Genomic DNA, 18,632 nt, shown 5'->3' with positions numbered 1-18,632 from the left:
TGTAAGTTGAAAACTCCAAGAGAGAACTTCTGTTTGCACGTTGAAGCCTCTTCTGTCTGAAACTTGTTCTGCTCGCTGTAATAAGAAGTTTTCTCGGTGGGAGGAGGCAGCTTTCTACTTTGATTTGCTTCTTGTTTGATTTCATCTACAAATCTCCTCCTAGCACTACTTCAAGCAACACGAAGTCTACACTTGGTCCAAGGGTTCTTCCCAAACTACCTCAGAAAGGTACCGTCTTTGTCACATTTAGTTTTAATGTGAACCGTTAAACTGAAGAAGATGTTTACGAGTTCCTTTGTCTCTCCAGTGGCATTGCGTAAGATTGACACCATACACCATCCGTCTATGGATAAGAGCAGCCTTCCTCCAGAGGTCTTCCAGAAGTCCCCGCCTGCGACTGAGACCCCTCAGAAGACTCCTCTGGCGGACAGGCCTCAGCCGGGAGACCTGCCGCCCAAACCGCAGGTGTCCGAACTTCCCCCCAAACCCGGAGAACTTCCCCCGAAGCCGCAGCTCTCCGACCTCCCTCCTAAACCTCAGCTGGGAGACCTGCCGCCCAAACCCCAGCTCAAAGACCTCCCTCCCAAGCCTCACCTGGCGGACATCCCCCCCAAACCCGGGACAGCCGAGTCCGCTCCCAGGCCGCCTCCTGGAGAGTCGACACCGAGGCCTCAAACGCAACCTCCGCCTCCACCTCAAACTCAGCCGCAGCCTCAACCGCAGCCTCAAGACTCACCGTCACCCAATCAGCAGGCGAATATAGCGACTCCATCTCAACCAGCTGCTGAAGACACCAACGGGACCCCGGCAGGGACCGCAGAGACCCCTGTGCCCCTCCCCAGGAAGATCAATACGGTATGAACGCATGTTTCTCTGCAAATATATGAACAATAATATAATATAGAATTCTAAACTTCTTCTGGACTGCTATCTCTATTGTTTGCCAGTTAACTCAGAACCCAACAACCCATTGGTCGGTTTGAAAGCCCTGTTGTTTTTACAAAATTCCCCAAACTGACTGCCGCAGTCAGAGCCAGAGAATGTAAACATTACTGGATGATTAACTGTCTGATGGTCCTTGAGTTACTCATCTGTGACTTACTGTTTGAAAATGGAAACTGAACTAAATATAAGCTTAAAAATCTGTCTCATTTAAATTGTCTGCACTGGTATCACGCCTTCTCCCTTAGTGGTACTCAAAGCCAACCATTCACACACCAGTGTCGACAGAGCTGCCATGCAAAGTGCTCGCCTGCCATTGGGAGAAACTTTTCATTTAGTGTGTTTCCCAAGGACTCTTCTACATGTAGAGGGGCAGGGGGTTGTGCCGGTAACCTTGCAATTCGTGGAGAACCCACTCTGCCACCTCAGCTGTAGCCACCGTGAATTAGACAGTCAACAAAAATAAACTGTTCGCGCTAACCAGATTCTGTAAAAAAAAAAAAAAGAACAATTCTGCACTCCTTGACTGACCACAAAGCCATTAGTGACTCAGCTACAACCAACCGTTTAGTGACAAAAATTCAGAGACTATTTGGCTGAACTGCAGTTTGTATTTACACAGAGCAGAGAGGAGATGAAAACAAATTAAACATGTAAGAATCTAAGTATTTGGAGTATTCACAGCTATCCCAGTGGTAACACCTGCAGGTACTTGGGAAAATGTTGTCCATGTTGATTCCAGGCTTTTCAAATTTTATAAAAAAAAGCAACTACAAATTAAAAAGAAATTTAACTTTCTTTTGTTTTTAAATTCACTACATTATAACTTTGCTGTACTGCACAAAAATCAGTATTGACTTCTCTTATTTCTAGCCATGGTTGTGTTGTTTCTGTGGAGGTGCAGGACTTTCTTTTGCAGTGAAAAATGAGCCCACAGTGACTATAAATGTGAAGGAGCTAAAGCTGCCCCGATGAGTTACTTGGAGTTCAGGGAGTTTAGTAAATACACTTGTGTTTTTTAGTTGGAAGTTTTGTTGTATCGATGTAATTTTTAGAAGCATGTCAGTTTCTTTCAAGGGTCATTTTATCAAACTACAATAAAAGTAACACCTGGCAGATGCAGATTTTTAAGGCCAATATTATTCAGTGTTTAAAAGCTTTTTTTCTGTCCTGCTATTTTGTGTTGCTTCTTTCTGACAAATAAGGTGAAACCAATGTATCAGACACGACTTTGAATAGATGTCTTTGTATAAATGTAATATGCAATGGCAATATGTCATCTAGCGATTTATGTTGCTTATCAGCTATTAAATGTTCAGTTCTAAGTTCTAAACTAAGGTTTGTTTAACTACTTATTAACTTGCTGGATTCTGTCAGCAGCTCCTCAAGCACCAAAAAGTATTTTACCAAATGTGTCTTTTTGCATAATGGATTTTACTTCATGTTGATTTCTCTTCTTCTCTTATTTCTCATATTTTCTAACTCAGAGCCAACTAAAAACAATTACCAGATATCTGGGAGATGTTTTTGTATTAGTATAAAATCTAATAGTCTTGCTGTTTCTGTGCATCCAGGGGAAGAACAAAGCGCGTCGGGTGAAGACGATCTACGACTGCCAGGCTGACAACGACGACGAGCTGACATTTGTTGAAGGAGAGGTGATCATAGTTACAGGGGAAGAGGACCAGGAGTGGTGGGTGAGTCCAGCTGAAACATCTCCAGCAGCTGTCGGACCTCTGACAGTTTACTCAAGCACCACGAAAATACACAAAAAACACACAATACCCTTTTTCTCACACGCTTTTCTTTCCCCTTTTTTACCTCCAGATCGGGCACATTGAAGGAGATCCGGAAAGAAAAGGGGTGTTCCCCATGTCTTTTGTGCACATCCTGAGTGACTGACAGCCAGAAAGACTTGCACTACGCCTCTCCCTAACTTGGGAGGTCCTGTAAATAGCTATTATAACACCCCTTGTCACAAGACAAGCGTCCTAAAGAGAAAAAAAACAAAAAAACAACAACAACAAAGAAGAAACCCAAGAAGGCTCATCTAGCCATGGATGCTTCATCCATGCTGTACAAAGAATGTGTGTATTCTTCCTCTACCAGTATTATCTTAACCCTATAGCACGGCTGTGATGAAGCCACTCTCAAAACCCTAGCACTTACCTAAAAGTCTATGTTTATGCTGTTCCTGTGTATATATGTATGTAAATATATATATTTGTGTGTGAGTGTATATACATGTTTTATTGTACAAAACATGTACCATTGCTCTCTGCCTGTCAGATTAAGCATCAGGGTGGTAGAGTTTGAATTTTATCTGTATTCATTTTACTGGCCCTCAAGTAATTATCAGCTTATATTTCTGGAAAAAGGACAAATATGAAATGGAATGTGAAATAGGTCATGTCATTCTTTGTGTCTTGCATCCCTGTTTGCCACCATAATTGACTGAAGAGGCTGGAGTCTCCCACTGATCTTCCCCGAGGTGAAAAGAATTTCATTAAATGTACTCCTTGTTCTTGCTTGCTTTGTGTGTACACGTATTATGGTTGTTTTACAGTATAGAAACCTGCTGCTACTGTGTGGTGGAATATCAAAGCCTGTGGTTCACTGTAGGTCACTAATTTACTCCTTGTTACACTGTTCACTGTATGTTTGCTCCGTGTGTGTGAACTCGACGCCATCTCCACAGTCCTTTGACCTTCTCTGTGCATGGTGTAACAATGACTGGAAATGAGTGGAGTGCTGCGTTCAAAGACGCTCACCTCAGGGTTTGAAGAGCCACTATTAAAATTTAAGCAGGACTACGCAAAAGGTATCCTGTTGTTAAAGCCACTATTGATGACAAGTACGGGAAACTAAAGAGGACATCTTAGCAATAACTTGATTTTCTGACAGGCTAGAAGTTTCACAACAACCTGTGTTCACAATTCAGTGTCTTGTAAAACCTCATGAGCTTGAATTTTGTTTTTTTTGTTTTTGTTTTTTTTTAGTTTGAGTCATGTAATATCATTCCATGTTACTGGATTCAGTGCATTTCCAGGTTTTCTGCCTGTGAACCAGAGATGTCTTTTAGATGAAGGGTGGACTTTGTAAAAGGCCGGAGAGCCGATGTATTTTCACCTGGTCCTCACTGACTTGCAGTTCTTCCCATGTTAAGGAACAAACCCATCAACCCATTGTATCATTAAAAGTGCTGTACTTAAACCCCGAGCCTGCTTTTTTTTTTAACTTACCGACCATGTGGTGTGGAGATCTGTTTGAGCCTCCCGTTGGAATTTTCACAAACAGGAGGGAAAGTTCACGTCTAAGCAGCTTATGAAGTTACTGCTCGGCTCAAGATAAATAGCAGACTTTGAGAAATAGCTCCAATCTGTTCAATTAGTACCTGTAACTAACCCGTAGTGCACTAAACTAGTACTATGCTGACTCACTTTAGAGGTGTATTTTCATTTTTATTCTACTTTATTCTTAAATTGCACCACATTTTAGAGGACAATATTAAACTTTTACTCCACTAATAATAAAAGTTAACTCAAATTTAACAAGCATTAAAATTTGGGATCATTTTTAATATGTTCAAGCTCAGTTTAGGAATCAACACCTTCAAACCTGAAAACCTTGAAAATAACTTGCAAAACAGTTTCATTCAGTCCACATAAGATATAATAAACACCAAATGTTCTATTCACCACTGAAATTTGCTGACTTTAAACAAAAATATATCGGTGTGGTTAGTAAAATGGGATTTGAGGGTTTTTTGGAGAGGGGGGGGGCAACTAATGAAATCTAGTGCAACATACGTCTCGTCTTAATACTTTTTTCTATAAAAAAAAAAGCCTTGCATTTAAATCTGTGTACATTAACCAAACAGTCATACAGATTTTACATATAAATATGCAACTTATAAAATGACAAAGTGCACACAATAGTTGAAGTGTTTGAACAATACAATAACAATTTTGACAATATTTTCATTTATATTATACACACCAAAATATATTAACAATCTGCCAGTAAAGCAAGAAAATACATTCTTAAAACTAGCCTAAATTTTCTCCTTTTGATAAAAGGATTTTGATTTAGGAGAGGATGTGACATTACAAGCTAAAAGAAAATGCCATGAATAGCTGACTTGTCTTAATTTAAATGCAAATGAAGACTAGAAACTGATTTAAGTTTAATAGATGTTGCTTCTGGGTAAAATATGCTGCAAACTTTAGAAATGCAGTTAAAGTGGAATTTGATCATTTCATAAACTGCCAGTGGGAAACCAAAAACAGCTCAAGTTGTCTTGAAATTAGCATAAAAATCTAACCACTACAGAATTAAACAAAAACAAACTCTTGCCCTTAAAGGAAAACACTTAGATTTTAACCAGTATTTCTTTGTGAAAAGACCTGGTACAAGTAAAACATTAATCAGCCAAGACCATTATGTGGAAACTAGTTTAACAACTTTGCATGGTGTGCTTAAGATTATTTGTGCTTTAAAATAAAACTCTTCAGTTCTTTTAGCAGTGTTCATCTCCCCTTTTAACTCGGCCACAAAACAAATAGATTCTTGTCAAACCATTTCTCTAAGAGGAAACCATGTTCAAGACTGAAGACTTTAGTTTCTAATTCTTTATCTTGCAGTGGTGTAACTTCTAGACACACATTCAGAGCATTTAACTGTTTTCTACATCAACTGCACTTTAACATTAAAGACAGATCAAGAAAATTCTTCTCCAAATCACTTTATTTTGCATTTTAACCAAAACACATTGTCCAACTCCAGCTTATTTTGGATTTAATATTAACACAGGGATACTATAAACTTTGAAAACATAAATTCTTTGTGTCACAACACAAAAACTACATCTAACTAAATAAAACTGTTTACATGAAGAAGTTTTACCAGAATACTGGTAAGAGAAAAACTTATTTACACACTGGGGCTTTTTGCGGAGGTTTCGGTGTTTGGTCTTTAACCACCGACTTGATGACCCCGACAGCCACCGTCTGCTTCAGGTCTCTTGCTGCAAAGCGACCTGTTGACAACAAGAGTGAAGTTAGATGAGAAAGTACAAGTCAACATTGGAAAGCTGACATTTAGACTAGATACTGTACCTAAAGGAGGGTATGTGAAGAAGCTCTCCACACACATGGGCTTGATGGGAACCAGTTTGACTGTAGCAGCGTCTCCAGACATCAGGATCTGCGGGTTGTCCTCCAGTTTCTTGCCCGTCCGGCGGTCCAGCTTCTCCTTCAGCTCAGCAAAGCGGCAGGTGACGTGGGCAGTGTGGCAGTCCAGGACGGGGGAGTATCCCGACTTGATCTTCCCTGGATGGTTGAGGACGATCACCTGAAGACAGAAACGTCACATCAGGGAAACAAACAGGGTTTTTAAGTTGTATATTCTCAACGCATTCAACCAACCTGAGCCTCAAAGCTGCTGACGTCTGAGGGAGGATCCTGCTGGGCATTGCCGGCCACATCTCCCCGCCGCAGGTTCTTCACGGCCACGTTCTTGATGTTGAAGCCGACGTTGTGCCCCGGAAGAGCCGTCTGCAGGCCCTGGTGGTGCATCTCGATGGACTTGACCTCTGCCGTGAGCTTGGCGGGGGAGAACATCAGGGTCATGCCAGGTTTGAGGACGCCGGTTTCGATTTTACCCACTGGCACAGTACCAACTCCTGAGAAGAGAAAACATTTAGTAGCGTTTCATCCTACAGACATTGTTGTGCTGCACACCTGGAGCTCATTTAATCAATTGGAGCTGATTAATTTAGACCTATAAATCAGGAAAACTGGTTAAAGTCAACTACTGGAACATGCCTGACCTCCAATCTTGTACACATCCTGCAGAGGTAATCGTAGCGGCTTGTTGATTGTGCGTACAGGCGGGTGAATGGAGTCCAGGACTTCCAGCAGAGTTTTCCCACATGCGGTCCCTTCCCTTCGTCTGACTTTCCAACCTTGGAACCATGGCATCTACACGCACAGTCGTTATTTAACACAAGGCAACTTGTGGCAGTTTAAAGCCTCAGACATTTACCTTCTGGGTTGTAGTGATCATGTTCTCGCCAGTCCAGCCAGAAATGGGAACAAACGGTACAGCCGTGGGGTCGTAGCCGATCTTCCTGAGGAAGCCGCTCACTGCTCGCACCACTTCTTCAAAGCGTTTCTGGCTGTAAGGCGGCTCAGTCAGGTCCATCTTGTTCACGCAGACTATAATTTGCTTCACGCCCAGAGTGTAAGCCAGCAGGGCGTGCTCTCTGGTCTGACCGCTTCTAGAAACACCGGCCTCGAACTCTCCTTTAGCCGCAGAGACCACCAACAGGGCAACATCGGCCTGCAAAGACAACCTTTCTTTAAACATTAAAGCAACTTATTCATACAGAAAAGGCCAAACTTGTGTGTCTCTTTACCTGTGATGTCCCGGTTATCATGTTTTTAATGAAGTCACGGTGACCTGGTGCATCAATTATGGTCATGGTGTATTTCTGGGTGTTAAATTTCAGCAGGGAAATGTCGATGGTGATCCCTCGCTCACGTTCGGCTTTCAGCTTGTCCAGCACCCAGGCAAACTTGAAGGAACTCTTCCCCATCTGTAAAACAAGTTTCATTACAGTTTAACGTTTAAATTTGCTTTTTTAAATTAAAAAAAAAATCTTTACAGAGTGCATTTCTTCCTCACTTGAGCTGCAGCTTTCTCAAACTTCTCCAGCCTTCTCTGATCGATGCCTCCACATTTGTAGACCAGGTGTCCAGTGGTGGTGGACTTGCCGCTGTCAACGTGGCCGATGATCACCACGTTCACGTGAGTCTTCTCCTTTCCCATGGCTCGAGGTGGATTTTTCTGACCAAACGAAAGAACTGCACAAAATCACACGTTCACACTTGTAGATTCTTCTATCTAATAGATCTGACCAGCCTCTTTAGAACACCTTTATAGGCTCCTGCCACTCATAAGTGAAGACAGGTGTCCTGCTTAATCAACCTTAATTGGTGTCAGTCGATGAGGAGTTAAACCGCAAAGGAAACCAGAAGAGAAGTTGAGAGTTCTGGGAATTCCACACATTTTATTTTAGGTTTTTATTGCAAACCACATTGAGAGGTAAGAAGTGGGACAAATGCTGCAGCTTTATCTTTGATCAGTGACCAGCAGCTAAACTCTGCTCAGGCCTTCAGCCACAGATCACTCTAATGATCTCAAATTACAACCAGGTGTGTCGTGCGGTGATGGAAGCCTTTGAACCAGCTTTAATAAGTAGCCTCTCCCTATTTATCAAACAAAACAGTCACAAAGCATGAAAGGGAAAACAGACAACAGACAAATTTTTTAATATTACAGACTTTAATTGGGGAACTTTGAATCAGAGACGATAAAACAGGAAGAGAAAAGGCTGAAAGAAGAGAAGTCCTGCGATCACTCATGATGAAGGCTGTACGGTCAGTCGGGTTGACACCCAAAATAAATAAAATAAATTGCAATAAATTTGCATCTCTCTTGTCGCTGTGTAGGTGTACAATCATCTCTTTAATTCACAGTATTTGCATTCACAGTTTACATAATGAACATCATTGTTATTTACCACTGAAAACAAAAAACAACGAGAAAAATATTTTGACTTTAGAAAACAGATCTGGCTTTTTTGAACATATAAGAGAACTGCAATGTTTTTGTCAAAATATCCATCCATTATCTATATGCCACTTAATCCTCACTAGGGTCGCAGGGGGGCTGGAGTCTATCCCAGCTGACTCAGGGCGAAGGCAGGGGACACCAAGACAGACAACCAACCACACTCACATTCACACCTACGGACAATTTAGAATCACCAATTAACCTCAACATGTTTCTGGACTGTGGGAGGAAGCCAGAGAACCTTGAGAGATTTGTCAGAATCAAACATATACATTTTTGAGGGCTTTAGCACATGATCAGTAAAATAGAATTTAAAAAAAATTCCAGGACTATTTTTTAGCATGCTTACTTTTTTAAACAAATAATTCACAATTCATAAAACATTTGTGGCTATAGCCTCGGATGAACAGGCCTAACAACACCACTGGCTATCCTTATTGATAATGGGATCCTGGTGCTGTTAATGTGTGGTCCCATAATCCATTTTTGTTGTGTTTTGTGGTTGTTACAACCCTGGAGATGTAAAATAAAAGCTGATAAGATACAGAGACTTTACTTGTCATTACACAGGCTGCAACTTGCAGAGGGTTTTCTTCCTAAAGGGGGCAGGATCAGCAGCAGCTCAGTGGTTTTCTGAGCAAAACTGTCTGTTTAAGGCCCTGTTTACACGTAGCAAAAACTGTGATATGTTAATGTGTTTGGGCCTTTGGTTTACACGTAAACAAAGCTACAAGTTACCGAAAACGATCATACTGAAAACTCCGGCCACAGTGGCGATTTGGAAAAACTCCATCTTTACGTTTGCATGCAGACAGGTGGAGATGGAGATTGATGTCACAGTATGCGACAAAAGCATCATTAGTGTCATATGTGTGTGACCGATGGGCTACTGTGATAGAAAGTCAATAGTTTCAAGTATTTTACTTGTTTTGTACTCTAACACCACATTTAGGAGTAGCTCCACTTCTCTGTGCCATTTTCGTTGAAGTAACAGGAAATAATTTGTGCCATTTGTTGTTGTGTTTTTTTTCAGGATTCTGATTGGCTAGCAAGGCTTTATGCTTCCTCGTTACACTGCCCCCTATAGGTTTGGCATGCTCATAGTAGCTCTTAACGACCTACCCCGCTATATGTAAACGTGGCCTAAAACATCCCTAAAAACAGTCCATATGAGTGAAATTAACCATGTTTGCAATATTTTAAGCTGAAAATCGGAAAGATGGACTGTGAGAACATGTGAGACTTGCTGAAAAATTACACTATGTGGGACCTTTAAAATCTAATTTTGTGGTATTTAACACCCCACTTAAAATTTTAAATTGTCAAAATAATTAAGAGCACGAATTCCTGATAAATTCAGTGAATCCACACTCAGGAAATACCAAATTAGGCCAATTTGCACTGAGTAGAAACTGATTCTGAGGTCAAATAACACGACAGCGCCCCCTGGAGGCTCTATGCTGGCTTCTTGCTCAATGGCACTTGGGTAGAGTTAATAAACCTCCGTCATGTGGTTCTTTGAAGGTGTACCTGAACGACTTTCAACGCTTTAAAGTGCTAATAAAAGCAGCCGTTAGACATATTTATAATCTAATTCAGTAGTAATCCGCTTGAAGTAGCCGTTGAAAGTAAGCAGCTGGTGCCGGCTGACCGGGCGGCTCCATTGGCGGTTAGAGAGTGAAGGTGTGTCAGTGCCCCCCCCTCCCCCTGCCCCTCCTCCGCGCTGAAGAGGTGACACAAACCGAACTCCCCCCTGGTCTGACGGCCGCAGTGACGCTGGAGAGCCAACCCGGAAACAACAGCGGCAGCAAATCGCTTTTCTTCTCCTTTCAGCCCGGACCGCTGCTTCTAGCGTGGTATCCACACATCGACTCCCGTATTTCTCTACGAGCATCAAGGTAAAAAAAAAAAAAAGAAAGAAAAAAAAAGAGAAAATTACTACTTTATCGCTTCTTTTTCGGGCTCCTCGACCTGCCGCCTTTACTATCCACCGGTTGCCATTCACCGAAGCTTGTTTTGAGTGTTTAAATTTTGCTCCTCGGAGGCGAAAATAATGAATCGCAAACGGTGATTTCAAGCCCGGGTGTCGTTAACTTACTGTAAAAAATTCAAGTAGCGGTATTGGTGGTTGTGTTAACATGTCTTCGATGTACCGTTAACTTCCCCTTTTCAGAACAACGACTGGTTTCTCAAAGGAGGCGTCAGGCTGCACTGCTAGCTAGATTTTTTTCCTTTATTTGGCCAGAGGCATTGAATGTTACATGCTTGACCCGTAACATGTCCCTAAATCCGGGCTATCAGCTGTGTCTGGTCCCAGGCTTAGATTATGAACCCGGTTTTAAATTTGCCGTATGGCTTGGATTAAGACTGCTCACTTACAGGCAGCCAATGATGCATCATTAAAGCTGCATTAAAGGAAATGCACACACTGGCAGCTGGGACATGTGCAGAGCTGGTTTGTCTTTGATGGGTTTTTTTATTCTGATCAGTGCTTTTTTAAAAAAGATCTTGCCAGTTTTCAAAGTCTGACTCATGTGGCAGCAGCTTAGGTTTGCATTTTCTTGAGTACAAGTAGGATTACCACAATATAAAAACACTCTTTTACAAGAAAAAGTCCTGGATTCACATGTTGTCAGCTATTATTCTGTTATTGGTTAATTCCTGAAGCTGGGATCCACCTTGTAATGATGCTGTTGGGTAGTTTATTTTACTGCGTGCTTTATTAGAGGGTTTTCTTTCCTTCAGATGCTCCTTGGATCTACTTAACTTAAAGATGGTGAGCTGCAGAGTAGGTCTTTGCATCTGTACGACCACAGAACCAAAGCACGGAAGTACACGCTATTTCCTTTCCGCCCAGTCTCTGCATAGGTGCTGAAAGTGGAAGTGAAACGTCCAGACAGCCGGATTTGTTAATGGTGTGTTAGGAAAGTGCAGCGTCTACATTAAATTTATCTCAAAGCTCTCACGCTTTTTCGTCTTGCACTTCTACTACTCTAAATCTAGTTAGTGACTCCATATTTGGCTGATGTTTGAAGTCTTCCTTTAAAGATGGCAGTGCAATGTCAGCCAAATGTTGCAGACTCATCCATTAGTTAGTTCACAGATGTTTACTTTGACCTTTGCCTTCTTGCATCAAATAAACAAGCACCTCAGGCGTGGCTCTAAGGAGTGCATGAGGTGGAAAAGAGGGTGATCTTCTGCATATTTTTGTGTCAGTCAACCAGACTAAAGTCTCAGATCTTCACGTCAAAGCAAATACTGCTGTGTGAAAAACATCCCTCCAGGTAATCTGAGTTTTCCTCTCATGCAATTTGTCTTTACATTCCTACAAGAATTTTCTGTATACTGTATGTTAGACGTTCTCTTTTTTTCTTTCCACACATTTTTGCTGTCATAGTTCCCTTCAGTGTAGACCGCTCAAGTTGGAGTGGAAGACATGACAATACCTGACTGTTGTAAGATGTTAGACGTGGTAAAACTTGTTGCGCCCTGACTCTCTCATAGCTTTTTTGCACTGGTGTGAACAGATGTAATAATGCATGGAGCGACTTTGAAGGGAAGCTAATGTTGCGCAAAGCTTATTCTTCCTTGTTTTGATTAGCGCTGCATGTAGAAGTCGCAGAGGCAAGTCACACAAAACTGTAACAGTGAGAAGAAATACTACAAAGTCTGATGACGAGCAGTTTCTGGGTTCAGGTAGTGACGTGTGAGAGGTTTTTTTTTTCTTTTTCTCACAGTCTTGATTTGTGAAACAAGCGTGAAATGAGAGTTTGGCTCACTTGGCACCATGCATTCGATCATAAATCCCAGTCTAATGCAGGTACAGGCGTGCAGGTGCGCTTAGGCATGACCTTTATTACAAGTGAAACATGGATTGGATACTGTGCAACAGCACTGTCGTATTAGACAAGTGCAAGGAGCCCTCCAGATTAGGAAATACTATTATTTTTAGTTTAACATATTTTATATGAAGGTATAATGTTGTGGAAGCAAATCCTTTTGACTGGCTGACTGTTCTTGTTCTTAACTGTAAGATCCTGCGTTTTTAGAGTCAACACAACAGCCATAAGTGTTGCAGAAAATGATCAAAAACAACACGCACACCTCTTGTCTGATCCACTTAACTCGTGAACCCCGGAGCAAACCCACGAGGGGAGATTTTCCACATACCTTCTTCAGTAAACATGTTTTCTAGTTCAGACAGTTGAGGATACTGTAGCTGGTGTAATACCACGAGGGCAAAGTGAGCGTAGTGCTGGTTAGTTTTAATTATTAATAATGTTTCCAGGAGTCCTCCAGGGCCAGAGGCCGCTCACATGTTTTCATTTCACAGATCTGCAAACATAGCAGAACAAGGAAGAAGGTGCATTTTATCATGGGGAAACCTGACCAAATATTGATTGAACACAAATTTAGTGCGTACACTTAACAGGAATGTCCCAGAGACGCCGAGGGGTCGGGACCCCTCTCTGCTGCCTGCTGCCTTGAACACACCCAGCGTCGCTGAGCCGGCAGCTTCAGGTTGGGTTACTGCAGCTATTCTCGGTATGAGGTTTGCTGTAGTCTCCTGCTGACAGTCAGACTTTATTACGTGCTGTCAGTGGCAAGTGGATCCACACACACTAAACGTCTCGCCTGGTCGAGTTATTGTTCCGACACGTTCGGCTCGTGTGCCATTGTGTGGTTTCACTGTGGTGTTGTGACATTTTGATAGTGATTGTTTGCCTGAAGGAGTTCAATACTTCCCGTAATATCAGCTGTGTGACCACTCAGCCGAGCAGCATGGGGAATCATTTCCCGGTTTGAGGATGCAGTTTTTTATTCCAGTAGGTTGTTTTGTGATCTTTGGTCTGAGGAAACAACAACACGTGTGAAACAGCTTGTAGCCCAGAAAATAACCACAGGGTTAAACCAACAGCTCTCTGTCACAGTCCCCATAGAAACTATATTCTAAGATTTAGAAATGCATGTCTGTTAACGTTCACATTATTGTGTCCACGCTCTGTATTTCATATGCTGTAGTGAGCATGCCGTCTTAGGATCAAGCAGAAAAGAGCTGTATTGATCCCTTTCTCTGGCATAATGCTGTTTGTGCAGTTATTTGGATTAACTTCCTCTAACTGATCTGGCCTGTTCAGCGTTCTGCTCTAACACCATTATCATGACACGGCTTAATCCAGGAGAGGCTGTGACTCCAGCATCATTCAATTTCAGGAATGTCTTTTTTTTAAATTCACACACCTCAATTACAACTCCAGCATTTCTTCACCATCTCACCATGTGATATACTGTACTTCAGCTTATGGAAATTTGACACTTCATACAGAAATGGGTTTATGCACTTCTCTGTGCTTGCGGTTATCTCATTTTTCCTCTTGAGTACACGCAATTCTCCTTCCACTGCATGTCTGCTCTTGTCCATAAGTAGATCGGAGTTGGATTGATGACATGCTTGAGTCAGTCAGTAGGAAAAGCTGACTGGATCCCCCCTTCGGAGTATTACTGCCTGTTTCTGCACATAACTTAATTATTAGAGAGCAGAATTTCAAATTTATCACCCATCTGATTCTATGTTCCTTGAAACAAAGCGTTGACTTTGATGGATTTGTATCAGTTTGCATCACCTCTTTGATCATATCTGTTTGACAGTTCAACCTCTTGGTTTCTTTTTCTGCTGCTGCTGTCTTGGCCAGAACAATGTCAGCAAGGATCCTCTGCTGGTTAACTAAAGGACCAAATTATGGCTTTTATTTCATTTGCTGTTATGAGGGAGCATCACGTATTCTCTGCTGTTTGGTCCACACACAGATTTATTTATTAGTTTGTTGATTAACACATGCTGACTGTTTAGCTGTTAAATGAGCAGGGGAAGATGTTGTGGAGCCGTGGAGGTCCTAACCGTGGTGGTTTGTGTTCGCAGCCTTTGGCAGAAACGAGTAATATACTTTTGATGTGCGCCTCTGATGTGTATGAGTCAGTGTGTGCCAGTTTCTGATCTGCAGCGCTGGCTGTGCCGGTAGACTCGAGCATTCCTCTCAACTTTCTCACTTCCGTCCTGTGATGTTGGCTTATCTGAAGCCCTGAGCATTGCACATAATGACAAGAGAGAGCGGTCTTGTATCTTTTCCTCCTGCAGGCAGGCCATCTGAAGGCCTTCAGCTGGATGCTTTCATTTATTGCTCGCTGTGTACAGCAGCATATTCACAGTAAATGTGGACAAAAAGCAAAGTGGACTTTGCTTTGAATCTCCCTCATACAGCCATAAATAGCGTGGCCTACTCAAAAGACAAAAAAGCTGTGACTTTGTGTGCTTCAACCCCCACACCTTTCACACATGCACCGAAAACCCCTTCAGGCTCACATCTGAGAAAACCTACAATAGAAGAGCGTTGAGGATTTTCTCCTTTCACAGCCACTTGAAGCAGATTCAGTTATATTCAGCGAGTGGTGACGACGATGACGATGGCGATTATATCATAGCATGTTCAACCAGGCGGGAATGAGATCCTCATGCGGCCGCCTACATGTCAGCAGACACATAGAGCAGGCGTGTTGCCACAGATGGCAAATCAGCATGGTACAAATTCAGATTTTGCATGGAACTGTTGCTGTGCTGCCCCCGCACCAAACCTCCGTCACACAGTGTTAAAACTGTCATATAAACCCGAGGTGGATTTTCGTTTGAAATTCACTCCTGAACTGCCAGAAACATTATTTAATCAAGTCTAAATTTTAGAAGCATTTTCCATCATGACATGTCACATAGTCCCATCTAATGTACCTCTATGTATTGTCGTGACACACTGGTTTTTGCTTTTTGCATGATTACACTGTTCTTTAGGCTGAAGATGTAAAGGCTCCTATTTCTCACATATTTGAAATCTGTTTATTTTAGAGCTGATTGATTAATTCATTAGTTGACAGATAGAAACTTAATCTGCAACATTTTCTTTATGTTGATTTATTATTTTTCAGGTAAAGGTGCCACATATTCTAGGATTTCAGCTTCTTCAATCTGAAAAATCTTCTGCTTTTTTCAGTTTTGAGTCATTTTAATCTGAATATCTTTGGTTTTGGGACTGCAATCCTGAAAATGTTACTCTTAATTCTTGGAAACTATTATGCATATTTGCACTGTTTTCTGACATTTGTTCTGAAAATAATCACACTAATTGACAATGAAAATAATTGTCAGTTGCAGCACAGATGCCACTCTGATGTTTCATTGAACTGACCAGCGTTATATGAGAATTAAAAGCTCCACCTTGACCAGATGTGAAGTAAATTAAAGTACATTGTGCTGTTTACTCTTTACTTAGAAGTCAAAAATTTCCCACAAATGACTAAATCCCTCCTGCTTTGTGCACTCTGAAACTGAAACTGAAGTTCTAAATGACAGATCAGAGGATCCTTTAATCATTTCAGACTGACTTTATGAACGCAGCTGTTTAATATCCAGGTTTGCTGTCCATCACTACTAGAACTCTCTCAGTGTTGGAGCTGTTGGCCGTGTCTATCTGCATGTCCACATCATGGCTTCACATGGAAAAGAATTGCCAGTCCAAATGAAAAATGTGATTGAGAGAATTTACAAAGATGTAAATGTTTACAGGAAGATCATAGACCAACTAAAAATCAATCAGAACACAGAAGCAGCTTTAATCAGGAGCCATTGTGCCACTTATTATTAGATCTGCAGTGGTTCTCCTCAAATGATGCCACAAACAGTGCACTTCTTTCACAATCTAGCTCTGAAAAAAAGACGGGATGTGCTTCAGACGGATGAGACAAAGATAAATGTCTTTGTCTTTGTGCAGAGCTCAGATAAGCATGTTTGACAGTGAATGCATCGTCCTGACAGTGAATGCATCGTCCTGACAGTGAATGCATCGTCCTGACAGTGAATGCATCGTCCTGACAGTGAATGCATCGTCCTGACAGTGAATGCATCGTCCTGACAGTGAAGCACAGAGGTGAGAGTGTGATGATGTGGGGCTGCATGAGTCCAAAAGGTGTTGGCAGGGAGATGACATTTATAGATGCACTATAAATCCTTGTGGATACACCAAAACACTGGCTGACAAGATTACAATCTGCAGCGGCTTTGCAGAAAAACAATATTACAAAAGAGTTTCTGAAGAAGAAAAAAGCAGAAAACTATGACCTGGCCAAGTATGTCATCTGACGTGAATCCAATAGAACACCTCTGGGCTATTTTAAAGAGAAAAGTAGAGCAGCTTAACCCCTGCAGCAAAGAGCAGTTAGAAAAAATAAACGTATCTAAAGAAAGACAGAACATTTCTCCAGAAACGTTGGTATCCTCCATGTCAAGGAGGATTAAGCCTGTCAACAATTGTAAAGGTGAACACACAAAGAAAAAATGATGGATTTGAATCCCAGGACTGGCTGACTTTTGTTGCTATGAGGTCATACTGAGGAGTCTGTATTTTTTTTTTTTGTAATTTGAAATAAGAGCAAATATCCTACTATTCAACTTAGAACTAATGCGGTTTCTTTAAGGTGATGTTTTGAGTCATTTGACAGCTTGGTGTTGTTGCCCGTGCAGGAGAGCGTTTGTCATATACATCAGAAGAGTGATGTTGATGATGGACCTGTATGTCGGGGCAGCATGACTAATTGTGATTTCCCGGCACGGCGTAAATCATAGTTTAGAATCCAGCAGAGAGGAACGAGCCCTCGACAAGTCGTTTGCTGTGTCATTTCAGTTTTGAGCGTCTCCAGTCGCTGTAACTGATCTGTGGGAGTTTTCTTAATGAAATGATTTTCCACAGAGGCTCCGCTGTGCTCTGTGGGCTTCAGTAACTTTCAGCAGCACAGTCGATACCCCTCTTCGGTCGCCAGCTCTCGCTCGCTAGTAGGACAGGTTGTCATGGCAACCCAAGTTTTAATGGAAGTTTTATTCAGTGGTGTTAAAACCAACACCACAAAGACTGATGTTTTTTTTTTCGTTTTGTTCCAGTAGTACTTTCCTCATTTTGGTTGTCACTTACTCATGTGCAGACAAGTTTGCATGAATGACGCCTCCTTTGGTGTGTAAAATGACTGACTGCTCTTCATGCATCAGCATTAATGACATGCTAAATGCTTCATGAACATAAGCACCAGCACTGTACAGCTTGCATGTTATTGCAAGACTCCACCATTACCTGAAATGTGAGATAGTGGTGGTGTGATGCACATTTAAGCTTTAAGGTTACATAAGACTGCAGTCACACAGCCATGGTTAATATTGTTGGAACTGGACTCTTACATATGCTATACTGGTGGAATTTTAAAGTACTTTGGAAAAAATCTTACCTTAACGCCCGTATAGTTGCTATTTTGGCTCTTTTTAGACATGAGATACGGAACATTGCTGCTCCATCAGGCTGTTAACGTGACGTATAATTCACTAATAAACAAAAGATGTAATCAAAACTAAGAGCAAGCTTATCAAACTGTCCAAACAACTAATAGCTAAGTTTATTTATGACTTCCTAAGTTCTGAAAGTTCTGTCCCCGTGTGGTGATCATCTAACTGCTGCTTTATGAACTGTAAAGTCAAACTATCCTCCCAGCTGTGATGGAGCTCAGGTAGCCGCTATATAACAAATGGTTTAACTGCAGCTCATTAACTCTGACTCTTGGAGACAGTTCATCTGTCTGATGGGAAGAAAAATACACTTTTAATTATTGATCCTATAAGTTACTGCATTAGTTTCATGAGCGTGAATGCACACAGCTCTCTTGCTTGTGGATCCTGCTGCTGTTTGGTGCTGCAGGTATTTAATAACTTCAGAGAAAAGACTCCTACAAACACATGGATGCAAAAAAATGAAACTTTAGGTCCTGTTGATGTTTTATGAGAATCCAGATTACGTTCATCTTTGGTAGGTCTCATTATTGTGACCCACTCTGTCGTTATAAAGTGTAACTTTTATGGATATTTAAATTTGTATTAGATGTGAAATTTTAGAGCCAAGTGAGTGGGAAAGTTTTTCTGTTGTTTTGGCAGAAAACTCTGTCTTTTGCGGTTCTCTGTGATGTTTTTG

The 18,632-nt window shown here is 41.5% G+C and overlaps 3 protein-coding genes across 3 annotated transcripts in view; 2 read left to right on the top strand and 1 right to left on the bottom strand.

Moving 5' to 3' along the window:
• Window positions 1–4,155, top strand: part of asap1b (ArfGAP with SH3 domain, ankyrin repeat and PH domain 1b) — a gene marked incomplete at its 5' end in the record, with an annotated part of 47,370 nt that extends 43,215 nt beyond the window's left edge. The window contains 4 exons of the mRNA XM_008298488.1: window positions 164–228; window positions 308–855; window positions 2,517–2,639; window positions 2,770–4,155. Of these exons, the coding sequence (XP_008296710.1) occupies window positions 164–228; window positions 308–855; window positions 2,517–2,639; window positions 2,770–2,844 (811 nt within the window). The remainder of the gene's footprint in view (window positions 1–163; window positions 229–307; window positions 856–2,516; window positions 2,640–2,769) is intronic.
• A 1,715-nt stretch (window positions 4,156–5,870) lies between these two features.
• eef1a1l3 (eukaryotic translation elongation factor 1 alpha 1, like 3) lies at window positions 5,871–7,773 on the bottom strand. Its single transcript, XM_008298485.1, has 7 exons — window positions 7,630–7,773; window positions 7,361–7,540; window positions 6,988–7,284; window positions 6,773–6,923; window positions 6,369–6,625; window positions 6,060–6,294; window positions 5,871–5,980 (listed from the first exon to the last, which is right to left on the bottom strand). The coding sequence occupies exons 1-7, from the start codon at window positions 7,771–7,773 to the stop codon at window positions 5,871–5,873; spliced, it is 1,374 nt and encodes a 457-aa protein (XP_008296707.1).
• A 2,584-nt stretch (window positions 7,774–10,357) lies between these two features.
• fam49bb (family with sequence similarity 49 member Bb) overlaps window positions 10,358–18,632 on the top strand; it is a 40,324-nt gene continuing 32,049 nt past the window's right edge. The window contains exon 1 of the mRNA XM_008298484.1: window positions 10,358–10,478. The gene's annotated coding sequence lies outside the window, so the exon portion shown is untranslated. The remainder of the gene's footprint in view (window positions 10,479–18,632) is intronic.

Source organism: Stegastes partitus, unplaced genomic scaffold, assembly GCF_000690725.1.
Source record: "Stegastes partitus isolate 25-593 unplaced genomic scaffold, Stegastes_partitus-1.0.2 Scaffold1321, whole genome shotgun sequence".
NCBI lineage: Eukaryota > Metazoa > Chordata > Actinopteri > Pomacentridae > Stegastes > Stegastes partitus.
The sequence above is the reverse complement of the archived record's forward strand: the minus strand, read 5'-3'. Positions and strand labels throughout refer to the sequence as shown.

What these genes read in the sequence shown, in the direction of transcription:
- eef1a1l3 (XM_008298485.1), bottom strand. Translation starts at nt 7,773, where the DNA reads ATGGGAAAGGAGAAGACTCACGTGAACGTGGTGATCATCGGCCACGTT. An exon ending in TCAGCAGCTTTGAGGCTCAG is followed by an intron (nt 6,295 to 6,368) that starts GTTGGTTGAATG and finishes TTCTGTCTTCAG; the next exon opens with GTGATCGTCCTCAACCATCC. An exon ending in CTTCACATACCCTCCTTTAG is followed by an intron (nt 5,981 to 6,059) that starts GTACAGTATCTA and finishes TGTTGTCAACAG; the next exon opens with GTCGCTTTGCAGCAAGAGAC.